At 37.9% G+C, this 26,880-nt stretch overlaps 1 protein-coding gene across 2 annotated transcripts; it reads left to right on the forward strand.

Moving 5' to 3' along the window:
* Positions 1-148: 148 nt before the first annotated feature.
* On the forward strand, positions 149-26,845 carry stk11 (serine/threonine kinase 11). Of its 2 annotated transcripts, none has more exons than XM_077513516.1 (11): positions 149-484; positions 1,185-2,051; positions 12,030-12,113; positions 13,554-13,643; positions 14,641-14,773; positions 14,915-15,051; positions 15,137-15,264; positions 19,804-19,861; positions 19,994-20,187; positions 23,053-23,319; positions 24,938-26,845. In XM_077513516.1, exons 2-10 carry the CDS (start codon positions 1,768-1,770, stop codon positions 23,259-23,261), a joined length of 1,317 nt encoding a protein of 438 aa, XP_077369642.1. In that variant the 5' UTR covers positions 149-484; positions 1,185-1,767; the 3' UTR covers positions 23,262-23,319; positions 24,938-26,845. The 2 variants fall into 2 exon arrangements, with proteins under 2 accessions (XP_077369642.1, XP_077369651.1); XM_077513525.1 differs by lacking the exon at positions 149-484 and adding an exon at positions 539-694.
* The last annotated feature ends 35 nt before the right edge of the window (positions 26,846-26,880 follow it).

Genomic DNA, 26,880 nt, shown 5'->3' on the forward strand with positions numbered 1-26,880 from the left:
CACACATGCTTTGTTTATGTGTGAGGGGTGAAAAAAAAGTAAAGATTCCTAAACGTTGTCCCTACAAGGTGGCTCATGTTTTCCTGTGATGAATGAACCCGGCTCATAATTTGCAAAATGACCGCATGCCACCATGGAAGAGACGCGCTTCTTTTTTTTACGTTTCCGACGCAGCGGTTTTGTTGCTATTTGAAAACAAATGTTTTGTCAGCGAGCTCGCTGGCCGCTCTTGGACTTTGCATCTTCGCAAACTTTGATTTGACGCAGTAACGCGCTGACTGTCAGTGCGAGTTGACTCGAGTTTAGGTGGTGGGGGGAGGTAAACAAGATGGCGACAACCTGACTGTCAGAGTAATACGAAGAGTCGGAAAATTATTAAATCATATGAAACTTGGCTCGAGTCACAGTTTTATAATTCTGGGGACAGACACACGAGAAACGAATAAGGCCTGCGGCTGAGCGAAAGATACACGCGTATATTTTGGTGAGTTTTCCACGCCGGAGGAGTTGGCGATGAAGTAGCTAGCTAGCAGTTTACATTGGGACTTGAACGCAACCCCGGTTAGCTTGCGTTAGCTGGATTTATCTGGATGATGCTGTGGTCGTCAGGGCATGTTCTGGTCCTGTTCTGGTTTAGGATAAAGATACGCACACCGGCAGTTCCCTTTGACTTTTTTTTTTTCCAACATCGCCGGTAAATGGGAAGCGCTCTGCTCGACGTTTTGTAGTGTGAATGATGGCTAGCTAATGCTGCATGTCACCGCTAGCTTTACTTGTGTGACGACGTTTCACGCATCCCAATTCATGCTCGTTTTTTTGCACTTCGTAGGAATTTATGTGTTTGGCAAGTTTGTGGGCCAAGTTACGCGTTTTGCTGAAATGTTAACTAAATGTTAAAAGTGTAAATACGGCAAGCTAGTTCATTCAAGCGGATGGGATACGTTAGCATTCTGGCTAGCTTTTTAGTTCAGCATAATTCATTGTCATTGATACATCATTTGAGTTTTGCATTAAATGCGCAAGTTTACGTATGTTATTATTAATAATGGCATAAATATGCAATGACTGATCCTTGCAAGGGCCCTCATAACGGCCCACTCGTTGTTACGGTTGGCTCTCAGTAGTGACAACTTAGTTCAGAACGGTGCAGTTTCATTAATGTTTAAATGACCCTTGTTTTCCAGGCAGCCGGAAACACGGTGGAATGGAGGACACCTGAAGCCCGGAGGAGCACACTTTCGGAAGGCTTGGCGTCCCTACAGAAGCCCAGCTGACAGTGCTGCGTGAAATTAGCAGTGGAAGCGTGTATCTGGATGCAGTCCAGGTTTACATGTATGTGTCCTGAGGCAGACTGTCATGCAACATGGATCCTTGACAGAAATGAGCTCCATGGCCTTAAACCAGGGCTGGTTGCCCCTACATAAGGGTGAAGTGTATTAATTCATTTAGAGCTGAGGGTTGAAAAAAAACAACACATACATTGTGTTGAATTGCATTTGTCTCAAACAAAAGGCACACAATGAAGAACTAAGACGGTGGACCTAATACATTTTCACCTCAGTGTGCAGCTTTTGATGAAAAAGAACAGCCATGTTTACAAATCGGGACTGATCCTCACCCCAGCCTGAGTTCTCCCTCTCCCACATTCAGTATTTATCTTTATTACCTCTCATTTTCGGGCCAAGAGGTTAACAGCGGATTGCTCTCCGCCACCAGGAAGCGATTGTTCCCAAGTAGTTTGCGCACAAGGCTCAGTCTGGATCAGTCATGAGTACCGGGGAGATACATCACCTGAACTACCTGAACGAAAATGAACTGATGGAGATGGACACGTTCATTCACCGCATCGACTCCACCGAGGTGATTTATCAGCCGCGCAGGAAGAGGGCCAAGCTGATCGGAAAGTACTTGATGGGAGATCTGCTCGGGGAGGGATCGTATGGCAAAGTGAAAGAGATGCTAGACTCTGAGACCCTCTGCCGCAGGGCTGTCAAGATTCTGAAAAAGAAGAAATTAAGGAGGATTCCCAACGGAGAAGCCAATGTGAAAAAGTGAGTGTCCTTTCATCTTGTTTGTTCACGCATCGTGCTTAAATAATAAGCTTTGTTGGACTGCATGCATAACAATTAAATAATATCCACTCGTAACAAACACTGTGTACTAGAAATAACTTGGTGAGCAAGGACAATATCTGTAAAAGACAGAATGTCGTCATTTCACTCTTAGAAAAAAAAAAATGAAGTGCAATGTGTCCTTTGCAAACCAGAACTTGCGTCCCACAATAAGCGTGTCTATTATTGCGACAACTATCACTAACTAATTTAACACATTCGCTGCCAGCCCAGCAAAAATACATCATTTGATGTCTTTTTCCGTCAATGGCAGTGAATGAGTTAATATAGCATACCACTGCAAATTAACAAAAGAAACACAAAACTACATTCATTCTAGGCGTGGCAGTTATCCTACCACCATATACTGAATTTATGAATTGTCCAATTGTAGATTCTTCAGTTTTGAGTAATGTATGAATTAGGGGTGTGCCAAAAAAATCGATTCATAAAAGAATCGAGATTCTCAGTTATTAATCGAATCGAATCGATATTAATATCCAAAAATCGATTTTATTTAAATTAGAAATGAAGATGAAGGGGGAAAGGCAATTGTAGCCCACATGCTGTTTTTGTGGAAAAAGGCACTTACAATACAAAATTAATAAATGTAAAAAAAAAAAAAAAGACTTTAATGTCTATTTGTCATTTTGTCTTGCAAAGCAGACTGGAGTAGATCATGACAATGTTGTGCATATCTGTAAATTGAAGCAGAAATCATTTGTCAATCAAATAATTTTGAATCGAAAATCGTTTGAATCGAGAATCGAAAATCGAATCGAATCGTCACATAGTCAAAGATTCCCAGCGCTAGTATGAATGTACCTCGAACCGCCAATTTCAGGGTTCACCAATTCCCATCCTCGAGCTCCAAAGTCCTGCAGGTTTTAGATGTTTCCGCCCACTAGTGCACCTGATTCATAAAATCAGCTCATCAGCATGCCTGATAACAATCTGACCTCGAGGACTAGAATTGGTGAACCCTGCCCTATTTATTCATAATAGGCTCCACCCCCCCCACCCCCCCCCACCCCCCACCCCACCCCACCCCACCCCATCATAGAACATAGAAGCGATCATTCAACTGTTGCCATCATCAAATATTTTTTTAAGTACATTATTCATCTCACAGGTCTAAAAAATAAGCTAACACCTTGTGATAACAACAAAACAAGCTGGTGTTTTGAATGTGAGTCTGGTTCTTCTTGCGTTTTTCTTTTTTTTTTTTTTTTTACACCGTGTGTCACTAAAAGGTATGAAACACACAGAATTAATACTTTGTCATTAAACTGTGCTCTACAGAGGTATGCTGTCATCTGGTGTGATGTGACGCCTTGCCAAAAAAAAAAAAGATCGTCTTTAAACTAGTGTTGTTCCGATACCATTTTTTGGCCCCCGATACCGATACCCAGCTTTGCAGTATCGGCCGATACCATACCGATACTTACGGCTTTTTTTTTCCTCAACATGAAAAAGCTGCCCTGCCATTGGCTTAGAACATTCAAGGGCCAATAGGATATCTTAGATCGGCATGCAGTGAACATGTCACATATCAGTGAATGTCGTGCACCAGCAAGACACAAGATGCTGCATCCAAAATTCTATATTAGTGTTGGAATTAATGGTATCGGCTTGTTACTTGTGAGTAGTCACCGATACCACTGTTTTAATGCAGTATCGGCGCCTCTGCCGATACCAGTATCGGTATCAGAACAACACTACTTTAAACCCTGACGTTTGCTGCTTATTTTCCCCAAATTTGGGGGACTAGGACCATATTTGAAAGGTTTCCATATCAGAATGCAAGTGAAAATCCAGAAGATGTCAGGTGGCATACATTGTAGTTACAACCTTCAACTCTTGCCAGGGCAGAGGGATTGTTTTGAAATATGTGCTGTGAAAACATTTACCACGGTGAATACATTCCAGATCCACCAGGTGAAAATGTGCTATGCAGAGAGACCACATAACAAAACACACTTAAACGTATTCAAACAGGCTTGTAAAGTATTCCATAGCACCTGTTCTCACGCTCTCGCTTGCGCTTGTCTCCAAATAAGACCCACAAACTTGCTTCAGGCTGCTTATTTGTCACTCTCTCACTCCCAGTTGAAGTTTACTGTAAAACTGACACGAGAGAATCAAACGGTGTATTTCAACACCAAAATGCTCAACCTAACCATAGAATTTTGTCTCATGAAAGTCCGCTAGCTTAGTATTGAAATCATGTGAAACACCGCCAGGCCAACAGAAATTTACACTGTTTACAAATCTTACAACTGCTGCAGCAACACATCCAAACAGAGCATGCAACAAATTAGGGGTGTTAAAAGTAATCAATTTGGCAATATATCGCGATGATATTACAATGCGCAATTCTCGAATTGATTCAATAGGCGGCCGCATCGATTTTTAAACATCCATTTTTAATGGAGAAATATTCAACAAAACGTCTTACTTGGGTTTAGGGTTCACACCTTAAAGAGATACTTTACTTATTTAGTCATTTTTGGCAGTCAAACATTAATATTTTGCCAATAATAAATCGGGGTGTGAATTGCCTAGTACCTGACGATTCGATTCGATACCGATTAATCCCGATACGAATTTATAAGTCGATTGTTGTGATTTTTTTTTTTTTAATTCAAATTTAGAACATACTAAACAGCAAACTTGTAGAGTGTAAGATTTGGATGAAAATGCATTATTTATTCATCTGAAACTTCAGTCTTATACAGGTTGGAATCTGTTTCATGTTTGAACAGCATTAAAATAAAATATTAAGGTTTAATGTTCCATTAATATAACATTCTTCATGCTTACGGTGTGAATCCTAACATGAAGTAAGACGTTTTGTTGAATATTTTTCTATTAAAAATGGAAGTTTAAAAATCGATTCAGCCGCCTATTGAATCGATTTGAGAATTGCGCGATATATTGCCGAATCGATTTTTTTTAACACCCCTAATAATAAATTTTATATTTTTATTATTTTTTATGTAAAATTAGTACCTTTAAAAACACATTTTGTAACTTGCTGTCGACTGAAAATGACATCACAAGGGCTCAGGTAAAAAAATCTCAGCTCACATGACCAAACCTAGAAAACAGGTGAGCTGTGATTGGTTACCAGAGCCCTTGTGATGTCATTTTCAGTCGACGGCAAGTTGCAAAATGTGTTTTTAAAGGTACTAATTGTACGTGAAAAATAATGAAAGTATCAAATTAATTATAGACAAAATATTAACTTTTTATTGCTATAATGGGCGAAATAAGTGAAGTATCCATTTAAGCGTGGAAGAATGTTATATTAATGGAACATTAAGCCTTAATATTTTATTTCAATGTTCAAACATGAAACAGATTACAACCTGTTTGTTAAATACAGTGGCTGATAGTTATGACTGAAGTTTCAAATAAATAAATGATACATTTTCACACAAATCTTACAGTGTATATGTACAAGTTTACTGATTAGTATTTTCTAAATTGGAGTAAAAAAAAAAATCGCAACAAATGTATGGGAGCAAAGACGTATAAGTTGAGCTCAGTTGCGATTTAACGAGTGGCACGAACGATGAAGTCAAAAATCAACGAACCGATTTCTAACAAATGTTCTTTTTTGATATATCTATAATATAGATATACTTGTATAGATACAAAGTCATACACCCCCCTAACCCCCCCCCCCCCCCCCCCCCAACATTTCTTGACAATAATATGTTCTATGCAGCCCCACTAGTCAAAGTATGGTATTATGGTATTCTAATTAATATAGTGTTAGTGGAATATGAGTTAAGCAACAAAAGCCGGCATTTTTTTTTATTTTTTTTTTATCAATATAAGAAGGCGGCCATTTTGCCACTTGCCGTCGACTGAAGATGACATCACAGTTGCTCAAGTTTAGTGCAAGACTAGTTTATTTTATTTACTTCCCCGCCCCTCTTCTTCTGGAGGTCCTTTTCTGTGGGTAATATTATTTATATATGTGTATATTGTGTTATTTTTCTTACTATACACATTTGACTCTGTGGGTACAAAACTATTTCTGTTTTAAAAGGCTTTATGTTTATATTTTAATGTGATTGGAGGTTGTTTTTCTTTTCTTTTATGTTGTTATAGATACGTATGGCTGTGCAATTTCTGCTAAAAAACAAATAAAAAAAAGTTTTGAAAAAAAAAAAAGTTGCTCAAGTTTCAGGTAACAACCAATCACAGCTCAGCTTCAGAAAACAGGTGAGCTGTGATTGGTCTTTGCCTGAGCCCTGAGCAACTGTGATGTCATCTTCAGTCGACAGCAAGCGGCAAAATGGCCGCCCCCTGAGATGGATAAAAACCGGCTGGATTTTGCTGCATAAACTCATATTCCACAAATGGCGTATTAATCAGAATGTCATGTTTAGACTAGTGTGGTCACATATAACATTATTGTCAAACAATGTTTAAGGTTGACTTTGAATATTTTTTTTTATTTTTATTTATTGTTTTATTCTTGTGTTATTGTTTTCATGTCCATCAGCAGTCGACGCACGAGTCGCTGCATATTCGCCTCAAAGTCTCAGCTATTGCACTTACATCACATCGCACGGACGGAAATAGTAGCGTGTGCCGTTTTACGGCTGGTTGGGTCCGAGGTCGTCATCCTGACATGGTGACTGTGATTATGATCCGGTTGTTAGCACCGCTTGAGCCACACTGACAGCCAGCCAGAGCAGCTGTCGCCATCACTTTCAACTGTCGACGGTAGTTCAGTGTCTCCAGAGGTACGCCATATTGTGTGACTGCATCGTACTGAAACAAGGATGTGGTCCTGACAGGAAAACGCCGGTAATCAGTGTCCCCGAGGTTTTGGAGGTTTCCCACTTACAACACAAGCGGATTCATTATCAGTCTTATGCAGAGCTCGGTGATGACCTGATCATGTATCAGCTGAGTTGGAGAAGGGAAACATTCAAAACCTGCAGGACTCCAGCCCTCGAGGACCGAGATTGCCCATCTCTGCCCTAAAAGTGTTTTTCATTGCCTAAATTAGTACTGTAGAATCTCATGATAGCTTTTTTGTTGTTAAAAAAAAAAAAAAAAAAAAAAGTCCTAAATTGGGGGGCTAAATAAGAACAGAAAATGTTTCACATTGTTTAAAGGTTTACCAATAGAATCACAGATTTATTTGGGGTTGGAGAAAAATTCTGGTTTTGTAACCATGTGGGTGGCCGGTGGTGTCTGGTAGGTGCTGGATTTCATTTAGCTTCATCTTCCTTTCCTTTGTTCGTTCCTCTGTTCTCCACACCTTCTGAACTTCACAACTCTGGCAAGACTCACACACAAATGCACACAATATGCATATTTATAAAAAGAAAAAAAAAGAGAGAGACAAAGAGAAATGATATGTTGAATCAGTAAGACTGCTGAATGACCAGTACTGAGCTCTAAAAAAAATAAATAAAAGTAGAATCACAGATTTACGACGTAATGTGTTTCGCCATCGGGCTGTGCAATTAATCGAAATTCAATTACAATTTCAGTTATTACACTCCACAATTACAGAATCTGCATAATCATAAACAAAAATAAGGATTATTAATACAAATTTTGTTTTGTTTAAATGCATATATTTGCATCTTTTTTTTTATTTTAAAATGACTAATTTAATGAGTTTGGTCCAAAGGGGACTTGCATAATTATAGTGTTTCAAAGAAATGTATTTGTTTTCATATTTTGTACATGTTTAAACATTTTATTGTTTTATACCAAAAAAAAAAACAATTGTGATTTCAAATATTCAATTATTACCAAATGAATTGTGATTAATATTTTCTTCATACTCTAATTAAAAGTATATTTAAAACTGTTACAGAGTTAACGAGGTTTTAAAACAAAGTTAAGAAACAAAAATGTAGCTTACTAAAATGACTCAAAGTGCAGTGTCGGAGCAAAATTTCTGAAAACATGATTTAAAAAAATATATATATACTTTGAAAGGTTTCACCTGTGTTTAAAAACTTTATTGGTACGTTTTGAATCTTTATTCATTCATATTATTCACTTTCATAATGGATACCAGCAAATCTAGGGAATGTATACACAAATACAGAAAAAAAAAATGTTTTTAAGGGCTGATTTTTTTTTTTTTGGGGGGGGGGGGGGGGCGAAGGTATTACCGGTTATTCACAGGATTTTACGAGGTGAATCATTTGTCTTCCCTCACCTCATTCTATCCCCATCTCTGTCCTATTCAGCATTTCTGGATTTCCTCTTTTCTTGCAGAGGATTTAATCACAGCATACATCATTAAATATGACTGCAGCCGGCGCTAATTATAGAGGAATCATTAGGGAGCCGTTGCAGGAGTTCGCAAAGGCAAGAAAGTCTTCAAGATGGCGTGTTTAAAGAGCACGAAAAGAGCGTCGGCTCTATTTGGTGCAAGCCGCAAGAAGGATCCCGGAGCCTGTCCAGGCTTGTGTATGTTGTCGTCCGTGTCCCCCATTGGTCTCAGTGCTGTTGACCGTGCCATGCCGTTCCCATGACGACATTCAAGGCAAGACACGCCTTTGTTTGGGAATGACAGCCCCGTGCATGTATGATTATCATCCGGGCAGATCATCGGCACCGATATTCGGAATTTTGACGATTTTTAAGGTTTCATTCGCATTTGAAGACATGCTGATAACTCTGGGAAGCTCCCACAGCTTATTGTTCGAATTCTAAAACAAAGATGTCGATTGTCAGTCGGGGTGGGAACCCCTGGGTACCTCACGATACGATACAATGTGCGATACAAGGCTCACGATAACGATTGTCTTACGATATGACGATGTCGCGATTATCGATATATTGGTCAGTAGGGCTGGGTATTGTCAACAACCTCACGATACGATACGTATGACGATACAGGCGTCACGATATGATACGTATTGCGATACATATGTATCCCAATATATGATCTTCAAGGCGATACAGTTCCCAATATTTTACATGAATTTACTTTCATTCTTATTATAACAATCATATGTATACTTAAGTGATATGTTTATTATGCTGGATGGCAAAAATGATTTTTTTTAACAGCTCTTCTGGTTTATCACCAAGTGAGCAACATTGCTTTAACTGCCTATTTAAAATTAATAAGCAAAATCGATTCTGATGCCTGCGTATCGATATGTGTATTGTAATGAGGCCTGCAACGATGTATTGCCGTATCGATTTTTTGAGCACACCCCTATTAGTCAGGTAATAAATCCACGATAATCTACGATAAAACGACTCAAGACAAACTGATATTTTTTCAATGAGAATAGTTTCCTTTTGTGCCATCACTGAAACACAATATTAAAACTAGTGTCTTTAAAGTGAGTCTTTTTAATGTATTTTTTTAAACAAGTACAAATGTCTTCTTAACAGAGACTACAACAAATCAGCAAATTTGTCTTTCTTAAACACTATTGTCATGTAACATGTCAGTCAGTTAAATTGTCAATTATTTTATAACCTGGCAATAAAAAAAAGTAAATAAATAAAATTACTTAAATATTAAATCAATATTAATATTCCTCAGAAATTGTGTGCTTCAAAAAGTCGAAACATAAAATGTGTTTTAAAATGTTAAAATTACATAAGGGGTGGCCATTTTGCCACTTGCTGTCACTTGAAGATGACATCAATGTTGCTCAGGTAGCGACCAATCACAGCTCACCTGTTTTCTGAAGCTCAGCTCCAATTGGTTGTTACCTGAGACCTGAGCAACAATGATGTCATCTTCAGTTGACAGCAAGTGGCAAAATGGTCGCCCCCTGAGATGGATAAAAATTAGTGTTGTTCCGATACCGTTTTTTGGCCCTCGATACCAATTCCAATACTCAGCTTTACAGTATCAGCCGATACCGATACCTAAGTTACCCCCCCCTCAACATGAAAAAGCTGTTCTGCCATTGGTTCAGAGCATTCAAAGGCCAATAGGATATCTTAGATCGGCATGCAGTGAGCATGTCACATATCAGTGAATGTCATGCACGAGCAAGACACAAGAAGATGCTGCATCCAAAATCCTGTATTAGTGTTGGAATTAATGGTATCGGCATGTTACTTGTGAGTACTCACCGATACCACTGTTCTAATGCAGTATCGGCACCTCTGCTGATACCAGTATTGGTATCGGAACAACACTAATAAAAATGGCTAGATTTTGCTGCTGAACTCAATTTCCACTAACACAATATTAACCAAAATACCGTATTTAGACAAGTGGAGCTGCATAGAACATATTATTGTTACAAAAAAAATTGGATTGACTCCCCTTTAATGACTTAAAATGATTTGTGGCATTTGCCCTGTTGTGATGTTGTGTCAGTTTGTGCTTTCATGTTTATTTAACTCGTATGCTTGTGTGGAGGCGGGTGTGATTTATCATTGATTGCAAGGTAGAAGAGAGGGTGTGAGTGGTATTGGGTAAATTGGTTGTAGCAGATGTGACTACTTAGTTGATTGCACTCATTTTTTTTTTTTTACTTTTGCAGCAGGGTGTTGTTGGCCTTTGCTTTTAATTTAGGTGAGAAAAAGCCAGCAGTTTGTGTCAGCTCACCAAGACAAGCACACCTTTTGTGAGCACTTTTTGTTATACTCTTTGTTGTGGACGTTTTAACTTTTTATATTGAAGCAGGTGACGAGCCTCATGTGAAGGTGGTTTGGCTGAATAATGTAACTATCCAAATACTTTTCTTTTTATGACAATGTAACATGTTCATGATATGCTAGATCAGGGGTGTGCAAACTTTTTCATTTGAGGGCCACATACAGAAAATCAGAAGGATGCAAGAGAAATGTGTTTAGTCCTAAAAATTGTAGAAATAATTTATTAGTGCTTTTGCATATTTAGAAAAATGCTACAGTATATAAACCAATTTATTTGTAATATGGCAGTAGCGTTACTATAATAGTTTATAATTTTTCCTTTCAGTTTTTGTTTTCAGGGTGGTTCTGTTAGTTTTTATTAGTTTAGTTCTTGAAAAATCCTTAGTTTGTTTCAGTATTAGTATTATTTTTTTTTAAATAAAAAAAATGTGTATTCTTGTGCACAATATTTAAAAAACAGCATGGGCGCAACGTCATCTGAATGCTTTTCTATTGGCTGCTGCTAATAGATATTCCGGTTTATATCAAAATAAATCTACTAAAAATCACATTAAAAATCATCCCCAAAGGCTCATGCATTAAATTAATTACCAAAGACTAAAATGAAGGATATGTGTGCTACAATTATAGTTAGTTTTAGTTAGTTTTGTAAACATAAAATGTAGTTTGTTAATTTTCGTTTTTTTAAAAAACATTTTTGTTTTTATTTTATTTCGGTAACAATATTTTTTTTTAGTTTTAGTTTTTTCATTAGTTTTAGTTAACTAAAATAACCTTTAATGGCACCTGTTTTTCGATACCCTCCCTTTCTTAGTTTGACCATCTACAAACATTTTTGTTTTATTTTATTTGAACTGAGTCAAATGCCATTTTTAGCATATGTCGCGGGCCACTGACAAATGAACGACGGGCCGCAAATGGCCCCCGAGCCGTGGTTTGGACACCACTGTGCTAGATGTATGATGTTGGTGCTTTTATGATTCTCTCCATTTTACATGAAGTTCTTTGCCACGATTTTTTTAGCATCTACAAAACAAGTATGTGCAATTACAAATCCATTTTACAGGTGCCCTAAATCATTTGCAGATTTTCAATGCTCCCCTCAATAGTTTAGAGAGGGGAGGGGGGGGGGGGGGGCGTCACTGTATTGTAAGCCCCCACAGCTCAGCGATGAATGTTGAGCTTCCCTGGAATTTTGGCATGGCGGTTTCAAAGGGTTCATAAAAGACTGCTAAATGTTAAGCTATAACCCTGTGATGAAACATTTCCATGTTGTTTTTGTCTTTCTCACAGGGAGATTCAGCTGCTAAGAAGACTCCAACACAAGAATGTGATTCAGTTGGTGGATGTCCTCTACAATGAGGAGAAGCAGAAAATATATCCTCAAGTGGTTTTAGTTGCGCTTGTCTTTTTATAAATATCTCACTTCAATTATTAATAGTCATGTAAAAGATCAACCAGGGTTCCATTTCTTTGCTATAAACTAGGGCTGGGCGATGTGCCCAAAACAAACCCCTCTGTTTCTGTTTTTTCAAAACCAATTTCTGTGCAAAATGCTCAGACAACAATAATGTATAGTGATTCTAAATCAGTTTTAACATAAACCTAACAGTCATAGTTTGTGCTTAAATGCCACAATTAAGTAGTTGGCAATTACTGTAAACGTGTTGTGTACCACCCATCCTGATTTCTACCAGTTGTGCAAAATTAGAACTCACAATAACATTTGGATGTCACAGAACATAAAAAAATGTTTTAATAATCCAGAAGCCAAAACTGTTTCACGATTTTAGCAAATTTTCAATAATTTTTATTTTGTTATTATTATTATTATTTTTCATGATGATTAATCAAATTAATTTGATTTATTGCCCAGCCCTACTACAAACGTGTAGTTGTTCGGGGCGACAAAATTTGTATTTATTTTGAGTTAAAAAAAATTTAACGGCACAAATTTTTAACGTGCAATTAATGACCGCCCGTTACTTTAGAAATCCTGTACTGCAGTTGCAATGTGGCAGACGCGTCCATGTCAAAATTTTGCAATAATAAATATAATAACAATGCATTTAAATATGGAGACTTGGGTCAAGTTGTATTTACAATTTTAAAATTGTGCAAAATTTTCGCAAGTTAATTCATGTTAAAAATTAGATGGCTCTTAAGTTAATATGAAAAGAAATTTGCACTGAGCTGTCACCATCTTACAAATGCAATTATGCCATCTAGTGGCAGAAACACATACTCAACAAAAATCAATATCACTTGTTTTTTTACAGTACATCTTCCATCCATCCATCCATTTTCTTGACCGCTTATTCCTCACAAGGGTCGCGGGGGGTGCTGGCGCCTATCTCAGCTGGCTCTGGGCAGTAGGCGGGGGACACCCTGGACTGGTTGCCTACAGTACATCTTTTTCATTTTAAATCAATATTAGAAATTATGAAATAACTGTTTCAATGACTAAAAAATGCAGCCATATTTCTATTTAACATTTTAACATCCCACTGTTAACAAGAGTATGAAAACTTAAAAAAATATATATTGTATTGTCCATTTAGAACGATGTAAAGTTTGCAATTATTTGTGAGTTAACCATTGAAGTCACGTGATTACGATTAAATCTTTTAATCGCCAAATACGCCTAGTAGTTGTGTACAAACACAAACTACAATCAAAATAATTATTTTTGAGTCAATAAATCTCTTCATTATCTTTGTAAGGACGTTTGCCTCAGCTGTAGTTTGCCCTACGTCATGATATTGTGAGCAGTGAGTATTTGTTTGCACTTTTGAATGCCCTTGACTTGTGCCTTACGTATATGGTGATGGAGTACTGCGTGTGCGGGATGCAAGAAATGCTGGACAGCGTCCTGGAAAAAAGGTTTCCTATATTTCAAGCTCACGGGTATGTCTTTGTCGTTTCCCCCTCGCTCTTCTCACGACCCCTTTCTCCCTATTGATTCTATTTTTAAACTTGCCTTCTCTGCAACTATAGCTACCCGTTTAAATTTAGATCCCGAACTGCTGCGCTGACACTTTTCAAACGACTGCCGATTGATTGCGTGAATGTGGAATCACTTGTCTCGGGACACTAGTCCACCTAAGGTTTCACCTTAATCCAGTGCTTCTCAATTATTTTCTGTCATGCCCCCCCCCCATAGTAAGAAGAAAACATCTCGTGCCCCCCCACGCCCACGCGACTATAAATAGTATCATTTGTCTATAAAATTGTTATAAGCACACCTCTGCATCCGTATTAACGTATAAGAGAATAAAAAAAAGAAATATGGACCAACTTACAACAAATAGCTTTATTAACTGTAACAGAAAAGATTTAAAGTGCATCTGAAATTCAAAAATAAAATAAAATCCTTCATTAAACTATAAACATTTTTTGACTGACCATGTCAAACCATATGATACGGAAAAATAAAATGACATAAAATCAATAAATAATAATGCATTAAAACTGATCACCAACATTAACTCAGGAGCACAATATTAAAAACAAAAAAAAAAAAAAAAAAAAAAACTTTGACCTGCAAAACAAAAATATAAAATAATTTGTGCTGATTTTTTTTATTTTTATTTTTTATTTTTATTTTTTATTTTTGCTGTGTGCAAAAAGCGCATGCTCAGTGCAAACAAAACCCCTACACCACCGAGCAAATGCTCGCTGTGCACATTCTGCCAATAATGAGAGCGCCACTGCCCCCTAATGTAGTGGAGGGGCAATTGCACTTTATTCTAGGACAGTGAAAAAAATAAATAAATAAATAAATAAATAAAAAAAAGCATGTTTCCCGAGGTCAAACGCGCCCCCCTTGATGGAGCCTCGCCCCACTATTTGAGAAGCACTGCCTTAATCTGTTGACATTGTTGTTGTCACTTATTTTCTGCAGGTACTTTTGCCAACTCTTAGATGGCCTTGAATATTTGCACAGCCAGGGAATTGTTCACAAGGACATTAAACCCGGCAATCTGCTGTTGACCACAGATGGGGCACTTAAAATCTCTGATCTGGGAGTAGCTGAGGTAAACTCACACATACCAATTGATGGCATTTGAAGAAAATGTTCAAAATGGAATGTGATGCCGCTTCACTTTTTTTTTTTTTTTTTTTTTTTTTTTTTTTTTTTTTTTTTTTTTTTTTTTTTTTTTTTTTTGTGTGTTTAGGCCCTGCACCCATTTGCAGAGGACGACACGTGTCGCACCAGTCAGGGCTCGCCGGCATTTCAGCCTCCGGAGATTGCCAACGGCCTGGACACCTTTTCAGGTTTTAAAGTGGACATTTGGTCGGCGGGCGTAACACTGTGAGTAGCCAGTCACAGGGTTTATCACCCTTTTTGCATGGTTTCACAGTTATAGTTATGCAGTTGATGTTTCTTTTCCATTCAGATACAACATTACTACAAGTTTTTATCCGTTTGAGGGGGACAACATCTATAAGCTATTTGAGAACATTGGAAAAGGAGAATTTACGATTCCTGAAGACTGCGGACCTCTCCTCTCAGACCTGCTGCGAGGTGAGTGTTGAATATCTATCTCTTATCTTTCAAGTGCAAGATGCAGTATGTTTGACTATCATGTCATCTTGCTTTCATAGATGGCACCATGACTTTTAAAGGGATCCTTGACTTTTAGCCATTCTCAGCAAGTAACTGTTAACGTTCCATTTATTTTGATATCATTATTTTTCATGTACAATTAATACCTACAGAAACACATTTTGCCACTTGCTGTCGACTGAAAATGACATTACACAGGCGCTAAAAGCTCAGCTAACGATCAATCACAGCTCACCTGTTTTCTACGTTTGGTCGTGACGTTCGCAAACTGAACCATGATTGGTTACCTGAGCATACGTGATGTCATTTTTAGTCGACAGCAGGTGGCAAAATGTGTTTTTCGAAGGTATTAATTGTACATGTAAAGTGCCGATATCTAATTATAGACAAAATATGAACTTCTTACTGCTGAAAAGAGCTAAATGAGTCAGACATCCCTTTAAGACAGTCCTGCCCAAATGGAAGGGGCTGCGTGAGAGCCCAGGGAACTTCTTTTTTTCTTTTCTTCTTTTTTGTACTAGTACAGGGTAATTGCACATCCACTACAGCGGGTAGCAGTGGCGCTCATTTTCAGAGTGCTCAAGTCTATGGGGGGGGGGGGGGGGGGGTGATTCTTCTTTGGGTGGCATAACAAAAATTAGATAAGGAAAACCGACTTTTTAGTTGTTCAGCAAATAGGTGGGAATCAAGTGTGAAACTATTAAATAGATATAAAATGTTGTACTGCCATTTGTGAAATGTGTATCTGGAGCGAAGACTTTCAGATTTTGTCAACATCGAACTATTTGTGCTCGGCCAAGTGTCCGCCACTTCCACACACATGCACACTAAATATGAAAGTGCTCAGTACGTTTATGTGAATTAAAGAAGACTGCACGATTGCATTATATCGTTTGAAATAAGACTTATAAAAGGAAATAAAACACCTTAACCTGACTTTTTATTTTTTTTATTTTTTTTTATAAAAGTTGCGTTCAAACAAGACGATTTAAATCCCACATTTGTGCGCGTGGCATTTGAAAATGTGTGCTTGTCACAAAACTTTAACAATTACTAACTAGATTGCATTTAATAGTAGGGATCCAAACGATACGATATTATAACAATATCAAGCCCACGATATAATTATCACGATATTGTGGGGATGTTGGCGATATTTAAAAAAGGTCACGATGCTGTTAAAAAAAAAAAGAGCTCATACTAAAAAAATAGCACAACAATGTGCTTTTGTACATAACATCGATGTTGTTTTAGTATTAATATAATTGTGCATTATTATTATTATTATTATTATTATGTTAATATTATTATGTTATGTTGTTAATGCATGCACACATTGAGTTCCTCCACATATTGAATTTGCTTCACAGGCATGTTACGTTCCCCTTCATCTGACAATTAACTTAGATTTTCAGCATAGAAGGGCCAAAACATCCCTAATGAAAACTAAATTACACAAAAAAAAAAACAGAGGGTGCTAAAACTGCACAAATGGAACTCAAACTGACTTTTTTTAACATGTTGCTTTGAAATATTGTGAACATGACGACGACGATATTGTGGTAGTTTTTATATCACGATATCACGATATTGTGCTTATCGTTTCATCCCTATTTAATAGTCATAATTCTTATTTGCACCCACAACCTGCCTTTGCCTTTATTTTGTTATTCTGCTCCATGAGTTACTCACTAAGAAAGTAAATTTAATGTGAGAAAACTGCAGCCACCACAGTTGCAAAAATTGCATACTTTACATACACAACCAACATGGCTAAAAATGAGAGAAACAGCATTTATGGTAAATTTGTCAAAGATTTGTTACAATCCAGAGAGGCAGATAAAAATCTCAGGTGGCAACATATTTATATTGTATAATGTGCTGCAATGATAAGCATAAGGTAACTGCAGAATTGTGCCAAAGATGTAAGATTGCAGAAAGCCCAGAAAAGGAACAAAAGCACACTGCAGTGATGATGCACTAAGTGTCCTTTATCAGTGTGTCCAGCTGGTGGTGCTGTGACATTTGAAGTTATTTTTTGGGTCTCTTCCCCCGCCACACGCACACGCTAGAAATCCCTTCAGCTGCTGACGTCGTTTCTATTGATCTGGAGCCGACAGCAGAATACTAAACACTCCGGCAGGCTGCTGCTGCAAAGCCGCTTGTTAAAAGCAAACGAAGTCAAGAGTCTTTCATGGTGAACCTCGTATTGGCTTCATGTCAAGGCAAACTAAACTGCCTGTGAAATGTTGGCAAGGCTGAGGTGAAGACGTCAAGATATAAATTGAATAAACTGAATCAGTGTGCTTTCTTGTGTTCCTGCGTCCTGTCTGCTGTTTCCTTTTATGGACATGCCCCCCCCCCCCCACCCCCACCCCACCCCCCCGCCCCCCAATTCATGAATGACTCCATGTGGGGGCGTTTCATTCTGCAATTGAAATGACGTCTAATGTTCATTGGCTTGTTTGGATCAATGTCTGTTGAATTTACAGCTCATCGTTGAATAGATTGGGGGGGTGCGACAGTCAATGTTTCATTCATGAGTCTTCAGGCTTCCACCTCTCACTCAGTGTGTGTGTGTGTGTGTGTGTGTGTGTAGTGTGTGTGACGTCCGCATCTGATGCATCATATCAGACATAGCCGGCCCGTAAAAGTGACATTGCCTAAAATAAGCCCTGCGCTATTATCAGCGCTGCTGGGAGACCGTTACATTATTATTTTTATTAGGTCTGTGTCTGCAACACATCATTGCCGTCTCATCATGCTGACATTTTTGCTTTTCCCACGTTCAGCCCACATGAGGGCCAAAAATGTATTTTGTCCGTTACAGCGTTTTAGTTTGCCTGAACAAAATCCCCCCCCCCTCATGAATTGGTTGACTGTTCACAAATCTCTTCATTTTCTACAATGTTATGGAAAATAATTTAGTATGTTATCAACATGTTTATGCTGTATTTTCTTTCATGTTTTTTTTTTCACTTCTTGTACATAAAGCAATATCGAAGTGACCTTGACTAAGCTTGCTCGAAATAGACTGCTTGCCTTCCTGTCTAGTTGACCCTTCTTTTCTCTTCCCAAAACCTAACCAGGTTGCATAAAAATCTTCCCATGATAATTTACTGCACATACTTTCACAAATCACTTCTTGTAGACTGCTCTCTCAGACTTGTGTATATTTGAAGCTTCAAATATAAAGAAACCCAGAAGAGAAATTTTCCAAACGGTTTCATTCATCTCGCCTAACTACTGAAAATTCTTCAACACTACACTCAATCTATTTGGGGCAGAACATTTTCAACTTACTTCAGAACAGGGCTGTCAAACTCGTATTTGCTCAGGGGCAGCATGAAAGAAAATATATTACTAAGTGGGCCGAATCGGTAATATAATGATATATAACTTAAAAACTAATACAATTGCCGTCAATTATATGCTGATTTTTTTTAGATTTTTGGGCCAGTCCTAAATTACGGAGCTCAACTGTAATCTATTGTTTAAAAAAAATAACACTTTACAAAGTCGTCTTGTGGGCCGGATCCAGCCCGGGGGCCGTATGTTTGACACCCCTGCTTTAGACAGTAAATGTATACAGGGGGTTGTCGTTTTTAACCAGTTCTTAAAATTATGCAACTCAAATTTGAATGGAAATCTATCAAACTTGTAGCCCTTCACATTAATCAGTACCCAAAAGTGGAGCTGTCAAAATCAATCGACAACTATTTTAATCATCGAGGAATTGCTTGGAACCATTTATTTATTTATTTATTTAAAATGGTCCAAATGCTCTAATTTCAGCATATCAACAGTAATTGTTGACTGATTTCTGTAGTCCTTGATGAAAGAAGACTGATTATCTAATGTGTTGAATCAACATTGGACATTTGCAAACTTACTTTGGAAAACAATGACTGAACGAGTAACATAGTACATTGATCCTCCTTTTTTTTAAATTACAAAATTAAATAAACACCAATCACTGGTTAAGAAATAGTAATCGGGAAACATTGATTTTCAAATACACTTTCATGCAAAATTAAAATGAATCCGATCAGTCGATTTTATAAGCAAACATTCAACAGTGATAGTTTTCAGTTTCAATAACATTTCTAAGTATTTCATTCCCTATCATTTGACATCACTTATTTGTTTAACCATTAAACAATACTGAAATTGGTTGACACATTAAACAGATGCTTCAATAAACCTTACTGCAAAATATTGTTCCAATTATTTGATGAAACTCTCTTAAAAATAGTCTGTCGCGACAACCCGTAATTTCTCACCCGTGACCTCTTTGTTTCAGTCCTTGACAATCTCGCAATGTTGTTAGTTTGATATAAAATATTTAAAATGGTAATAAGACTTTTTTTTTTTTACTTTTTTTTTATTTTATTTTTTTTTCTCTCTCCCCCTCCCATGCCTGTCCCCTTTCAGGCGCATTTGGTAGGAAGTTATTTTGAGGTTGTGATTCAAATGTTCCCTTTTTGTTGTTTTCAGGAATGCTTGAGTATGACCCCGCAAAGAGGTTTTCCATACAAAACATAAGACAACACAAGTAAGTGCTTTTTGTCATATAGCATGAATGCCACTCTGGATGGCTCCATTCTGTATTCCCTGCAGTCCAATCCTAGTTTAAGGCACTCACTGAACAGTTACGGAAACGCTTCGATGTGTTCCCGCCTGCCAGCTGGGTGCGTAAAAAACACCCTCCGACGGAGCTCCCCGTGCCCATCCCCGCCAGCGCCGAAAGCAGGGACCCTTGGCGCAGTATGACGGTGGTGCCCTACTTGGAGGATCTCCACGGCTACACTGAAGAGGACGATGACGAACTTTATGACGGCGAGGACGAGATCATCTACACTCAGGATTTCACAGTGCCAGGTTTGTGTGCTTCTCAGCGGACCCTCACGGCCAAGCTTTCACCACAATATTGGGGGTGGCGAGGCTCAGTGGTAGAGTGGTCGTCTCCATCCGTGAGACGTGGTGGGTTTCATCCTCACCCCTGGTGAGCATGTCCAAGTGTCCTCGAGCAAGACACTGAACCCTTATTTGCTCCCAGTGGACTTGGCAGCATTGTGCGTGGCAGCAGTCGGCTACTGGTGGGTGAACGTGAGGCTTTGTAAAGCGCTTTGGGCACTATAGCTACAAAAGCGCGATATAAATAGCAGGAAAAAGAATATATATTGATGATCTGTTCTCTAGTTGTCTGCTAATGGTACTTTACAGTATTATCGTAAAATCCTGTTAATAAGAGACCCCACCCAGCCCCCAGGATACAAAATGAGCTGAAATCCTACCACCGTACTATACATACACGGAATCATGAAAATATATTTGTTTTTTGTTTTTTAATTAATTTATTTTAGTATCTGTTGTAGAAAAAAACCGTACGACATTAATTACAACGTCTAATGCTTCTAATTTATGTAACAAAGTAACTCATTTCCAGAAAATTCTCGTGTAGTCGGTGAAACTAGTCGAGCTAAAAACATCGCAATGTTGTCCTGATATAAATTTTAATCGGTAATTAATTACACCTGCTAAAAACACTACTTAATTACGCTGACATTTTATTATACGGCATCTGTTGTCAGCATTCGGCACCGGCTCCAGCATTAGCATCTCCAGCATTAGCCGCTAGTTGCTAGCTAGCCTGCAGCAAGTGAGACGAGAGCCGACAAAATCGCTACTACTCAAAATCAAAAACTTTGGTATCACATGTTTGAAAGAAAAATGAAAGGGGGCAGAAAGAAGTAAAACTTGTAACATCTACATCTATTCTACATAAAATGAATGACTGCTACAGGCAAGGCACACTTACAAACATAATTTTTTTCTGAATTTATTCAATATCCTCTCTTGCTGGCCGATGAAGACCACGATCTGCAAATCAATATAGTGCTTTAATGCATTCCTTAAAAATAAAAATACAAACGGTCAGGTAAAGTAGACAAACGTATGTAAGATCTCAGGGGAGGGGAAAAATCTGAAAATTAGGGAATATTAGTCGTAAACAAATTTATTACACTTTTATTAAGGAATAAACAGTTTGTTTGTTTTTTATATCCCAAAAGACTTATCAATTAATTGTCAAATATGAATCTCTCTGAAAGGCTGACTGGCTCTCCTTGCCCACAAGTGAGGGCATTACAGTACCAAACTGCTCCATTTTTATTTTCACTTCTGCCAGCATCTCAGACGCTCATTCAAAACACACAAGTCGACCGTGTAACGGCTCATAACTCAACTCGAAAGTTAAGTCAAGTTACCAACGAACTTGATGTGCGATTAACAAGCAAGGACACTCCGAGCCAATAGGTGGCAGCATGTCATCAAGTGGCGCTTGCTCACTGTGCTTCGATAACGTTAATGACGATATTGACCACATCCCGGAGGCTTCCTCACTTATTTTCCGCATATTTCGCGACCTATATCAGTTGCTAGGCAACAGCCTGAAATGATAAATGCGGTCGTCTGTGTTGGCCGGGCATCTGGAAGTGGTGCCCCACTTAGGTTCAATTGGAGCTGCAGAGTGTGAATGAAGTGTTCTATAAATAGTCCAGTGGAGATGCTTCTGGTGTTTGGGAGTGTGAATGGTTTTCCAGGATTCACTCCCACGTGTGCAAAACGATGCTGCACGTCCAGTCCACAGCATCTTTTATGATTGGGTTTCAGTTGAGCAGATAATGCATCCTAGCAGTAGTACATGACTTCATTCTTTGAGTGTATCCAGTATTGGTTATGCTTTGTTTTGGACCTTTTCATGGGCTTTCTGATGTAATTTACTTTTCAAGATATTTGATCCTTTAACTCTTTGACTGCCAAAAACGTTTAATAACGTTGAGTAAAAGCACGGTGTATGCCGCCATAAACGTTAAGTGACGTCAACTACTTTTTTTTTTTTTTTTTTTTTATTCATTTTTTTATTTTTTTATTTTTTTATGGGAATATATCAGTGGTCAGTGCAACGTCCAAGTGCAGCGCAGCCGGGTCAATGAGTTGTGAAATCAAAAAAACACCCACTAACTGTGGCCAGCAGATGGCAGCGGTAGCTGCTCGGGCCCTAACTAGAGCTGCGAATTACAATGAAACATGACGCAATCTGATGAAATAAAATGATTTCAAGGCTGACGTGAATGATCAAAGCCTTTGTAACATTAAACCTAATTTGACGGAGCGTCACTAAATAAAAAAATATTAGTATCAAAGTCACTGTTGTGGAGAAAATGTATCTTTTCTTTTCAATTTTCGCTCAATGTCACTCAAATGACCTATTTTCAAATGGTGATTACTAGACTTAGACTTAGACTTGACTTTATTGATCCCTTTGGGGTGGCTCCCTCTGGGAAATTACATGTCCAGCAGCAATGAGAACAGATAATAAAATAATTCAATCAATCAATAAATAAGGTTATTACACACACCAGAGATTGAATTAATAATAATAATAATTAAAATTAAAAAGAGCGGAATAAGGTAGGAAATATACTTTTTTTTTTTTTTTCCTAATGAGAGAATGGAATGCGATCTTTCATGTGGTACCCATGTTGTTTATGTAGCAAAAAGAACACAATATTCTGTTTGCTCCGAAAAATGAGTTAAAATGCTCGAAATCCGCTGGCATTGGGGGTTGGGTGGCAGTAAAAGAGTTAACAGTGCGATATTACAATCATGATGTAGTCTTATCAGTAACATTTGTTTGGAAAACACTTCATCATGTCTAAAGTGAGGTTTTCCACTTTTTAGGACAAGTGGCCGAAGACGACCACGACCTGGGCCACGCGGACTACAGCCCACCTATGGCCAAGCCCGTTTGCGTGAACGGCACAGAAGTGGCTTCTCTGAACAGCAAGGCCAAAACCGAACGCCGGTCCTCGTCCTCGTCCAACCCCTCGCGCAAGGGGGTCTCCACGGCCAGCAAGATCCGCAAGCTCTCCACCTGCAAGCAGCAATGACACCCCCCCCCCCCTCCCCCCTTCTCCTCTTCAGTCTCTGTTGGCAGCAGCCCACCTGGTGAGTGCATATGAAAAAGCTTCAAAAGAAAGTCGGTGCCAGGTTCCTCGGGCTTCTTTGAAACGCTCCAAATGTTTAAGTTGAAGGGAGAACCTTACATGCTAGAGCAAGAGGAGAGACAAACTCATTATCATGCAGATGGAGAGTAAAAGGGGCATTCGGCGAGTGTTGAGGGAAGCTGTTATTGATATTCAGCAAGCGCTACGGTGACTCATCGCTAAACTGCGGGGAAAACACATCGGACGTTTCCGTCATCACAACTCGATTTGCTGTAGTTTTTTTGGGTCGTGGATATCTCGGGGCCATCACGAAGAACAGCAAAATTTAGCTCAATATGTCATTTGAATCATTACTGTTATGTGCTATTGTTACAAATTTTAACTTGATTTTAGAACATTTTGCTTCAGGGTCATTCCATCCCAAATGTGAACATTTTAATGAAGCAGATTTTGATTTTTAATGAAAGCTGCTGTACTCGTGCTGAATCTTAAATTTTAGCTCAATCGGAGCAGGAGTTTGGCAGCTACGGCCTGCTGAATCTTTATACTTTTGGCAGTGTTTGCTTATAATAATCTCGGGATCGCAGCCTGCGTGTCACTCGCGTTAGCTGCAGCAGCTAAAGGTTGAACGTAAACAAACAATTGCAGGTTTCTAACAGGATTAGTTTTCACCATTGGTGAGTATCCTCACATTTCTCGTGATGATCAACATTTTATGAACCCTGATGAAAACCCAAAATTCACAAAGGTGTTCAATTTTTACTTGTCAGGTTTTTATTTTTCTTGTCGCAAAGAAATTTTTAGAAATATTTCACTCTTTTTGAACATCATTTGAAACTTTTTACCAACACTTATGTTCGCAAGCATTCGTCTCAGATGCCACCTTAAGAGCCATTTTAAACTGGGTTAACTTCATGGATAATACTTTTATGTATTAAAATTTCACTCGATACTTTTTAAGAGATGCTGCTGACACCTGCGATTTTTGCGTTTGTTAAAATTAAAACAAATCAAAGTTAACATTTCAGTTATGTTTAAAGTTTTGGAAAACTACTATAGAAAATAACATTTTGTTTGCATTTGAAAACAAAACAAAATATACTTTCTGTATATTTAAATTAAAATAAAAACAAATGTTAATTTTAGTGTTTAAACGTGCTTAATGGCATTTCAAGTTTATTTTATTTTTTATTTTTTTGTATTTTGTGATTTTTAATGCTAATATTTGCTCTTCTACGGCAAATGAAAATTGGCTCCAAATATCGGTTATCAGCCTCCATGCCTATTCATGCATTGTGCATCAGCTCAAAAAAAAAAAATCCGGTGTACTACTAATAGATTCTGTTACTGTAACAGTCAGTTTTCCAAAGTTGTAGTGAAGTTGTCTGTTTCACACTGTGGCATCCACTGCCAGCAGGGGGATTGTTTGTCATGGCTGCAGTGCAAGAGATGCAGCAGTGTGTTCATCTTTTTGAGGCAGTGACTCACCCCCAAGTTGACGCCGCTTGCTTGCGCCATGATTGCCTCGATGAGGCTTTCACCGTCACACGTTTTATTTGTTCTGCTCTCTGCAAATGTACGTCAATTTCCCGTGTGCGTGTCTCTCTCCTTTTTCACAGGCGGAGCTGTCCCCCGTCCTCCTCCTGTCTGCAGCGGACACGCTTGTGAGACAAATCTGCTGAAGTTGACGTACCTCCGCGGACCATCTGGCCTTGTAGAAACGTGTGCGCTGAGTAGGGTTGCAAATGGGTGCAGAATTTCCTTTTAATTTCTGGAAACCTATGATACATTTCCATGGGAATTTAAAATGGGGCTTCTTCTTCTTTTTTTTTTTTTTTTTTTTTTTTTTTAATATTCCAAATTGTAAAATTTACATGGAAAATTAGGGTAAGTTGGTGAAATGGTAAAGTATTCAAGCATCAATGTGACAATTATGTATTGTCATAAGCAGTCCATCCATGCAAAATACAGCTCTGGAAACACTTTAACTTTTTTTTTTTTCTCTCTCTTTCCATTTTCTGCAAATAAATGCTCCAAATGATGTCATTTTATCGAATCGAAATCGTGTTAATTTTAGTCAAATATATTGCTAGTAACATTGGAGAAACATCTTAATTTCCAGACCAGTAGATAGCTCGCCTTGCCCACATGTGAGGGCATTACTTGTTCTTTGCTGATTGGAAATGGTATTTTGTTTTGCCACCAAAAAAAAAAAAAAAAAAAAAGTCTTTGAAATGACGGCTGTGGTTATCATTTAAAGGCTTTATTTGCAGAAAAATTCATGGTCAAAATTCCAGATCACCCCTCTCTTAAATTTTGTTTTATTTGAGCATAATCCTGGCTCAAACGGCCACTGTTCACACTCCCACCAGGCATCATTTCTAAACTGGCTGGTGGAGTTCAACCAAGTGTTTTCGTCCGCTGATAAGAAACGACGAGCTGGGATGAGCCAATTATCAGGCAAGTTGGTTTGGCATTCTGATGTGTTGTCGCAATCGTCGTTTAAATGAAGCAGGCAAAAGTTTTCTCCCCAGTGTGTTCTTGTGTGTACATTCAAACGTTCCTTCGAAGAGAATCTTTGACCACAAACTGAGCAGGCAAAAGGTTTTTCTCCAGTGCGTTTTCATGTGAGTTAGTAAAAACTCTTAACTCTATACCACACATTTGGCCAGGAAAGTGATTATTATTTTTGTGCAGTGTATGTGAAGAAATGTGCCTTAAAATTGAATTACTATTGTGACAACACATCAGTTGCGTATAACGAACGTGTCTCATGATAGTCTAATCCAGGTTTGAATTCTTAAATGTCAAGGACATGATCAAAGTTCCACAAATATTAAATTCCAAAGTAAATTTTAACATATGTACTAATCACTTAAGTGTTACACAGACATTGAAATCAGCAGGGATGAGATCAAAATTTTCATCGTTCTAATAATTGTAAATATGAATTACGAATTCTGAATTGTCTAAGTGCAATAAGTCAGGTCTTTTCGTAAATGTAAGAAAATATTTTTCAGTACATGTGAACAGTAAATTTCAGGAAAACTAAGATTAAAATAATGTGGCCTGAAATTCTACTTAAGAATTTATGGAGAAAAGAGATATTAAAATAATAGATTCATGGTTTTGTGAATCTATCTGGCTTGAAAAGGAAAATCGATTTTTATTTTTATTTTTTTATTTTTTTTAAATGCCCCTATGCACATAACACAAGTGTTAAAAGTGAACAATCGCAACTACTGTGCTAAATGGTTTGTTGTTTGTTTCCATTATAGTGGAGCACGAAAACAGGTGACCTGAGATCTTCAGTCGGAATTATTTTTGTCGAAATTATTTTTATCGGAATGACATTTTCTCTCAGCAACTCAATTCTGGATTTGAGGAAATTCTCCAATTTCCTGAGCTAAGAAACATTCTTAAACTCCTTAAAGATATATTTTACTTATTTAGCTATTTTTGGTAGTAAAACATTAATATTTTGCCTATAATAAATTTGATATTTTCATTATTTTTCATATACAATTAGTACCTTTTAAAAACATATTTTACAACTTGCTGT

This window comes from Festucalex cinctus, chromosome 1 (genome assembly GCF_051991245.1).
Source record: "Festucalex cinctus isolate MCC-2025b chromosome 1, RoL_Fcin_1.0, whole genome shotgun sequence".
NCBI lineage: Eukaryota > Metazoa > Chordata > Actinopteri > Syngnathiformes > Syngnathidae > Festucalex > Festucalex cinctus.

Coding starts and splice junctions, on each gene's coding strand:
- stk11 (XM_077513516.1), top strand. CDS start 1,768: ATGAGTACCGGGGAGATACATCACCTGAACTACCTGAACGAAAATGAA. Junction 13,644..14,640: donor CCTATATTTCAAGCTCACGG/GTATGTCTTTGT, acceptor TATTTTCTGCAG/GTACTTTTGCCAACTCTTAG. Junction 20,188..23,052: donor TCAGGATTTCACAGTGCCAG/GTTTGTGTGCTT, acceptor TCCACTTTTTAG/GACAAGTGGCCGAAGACGAC.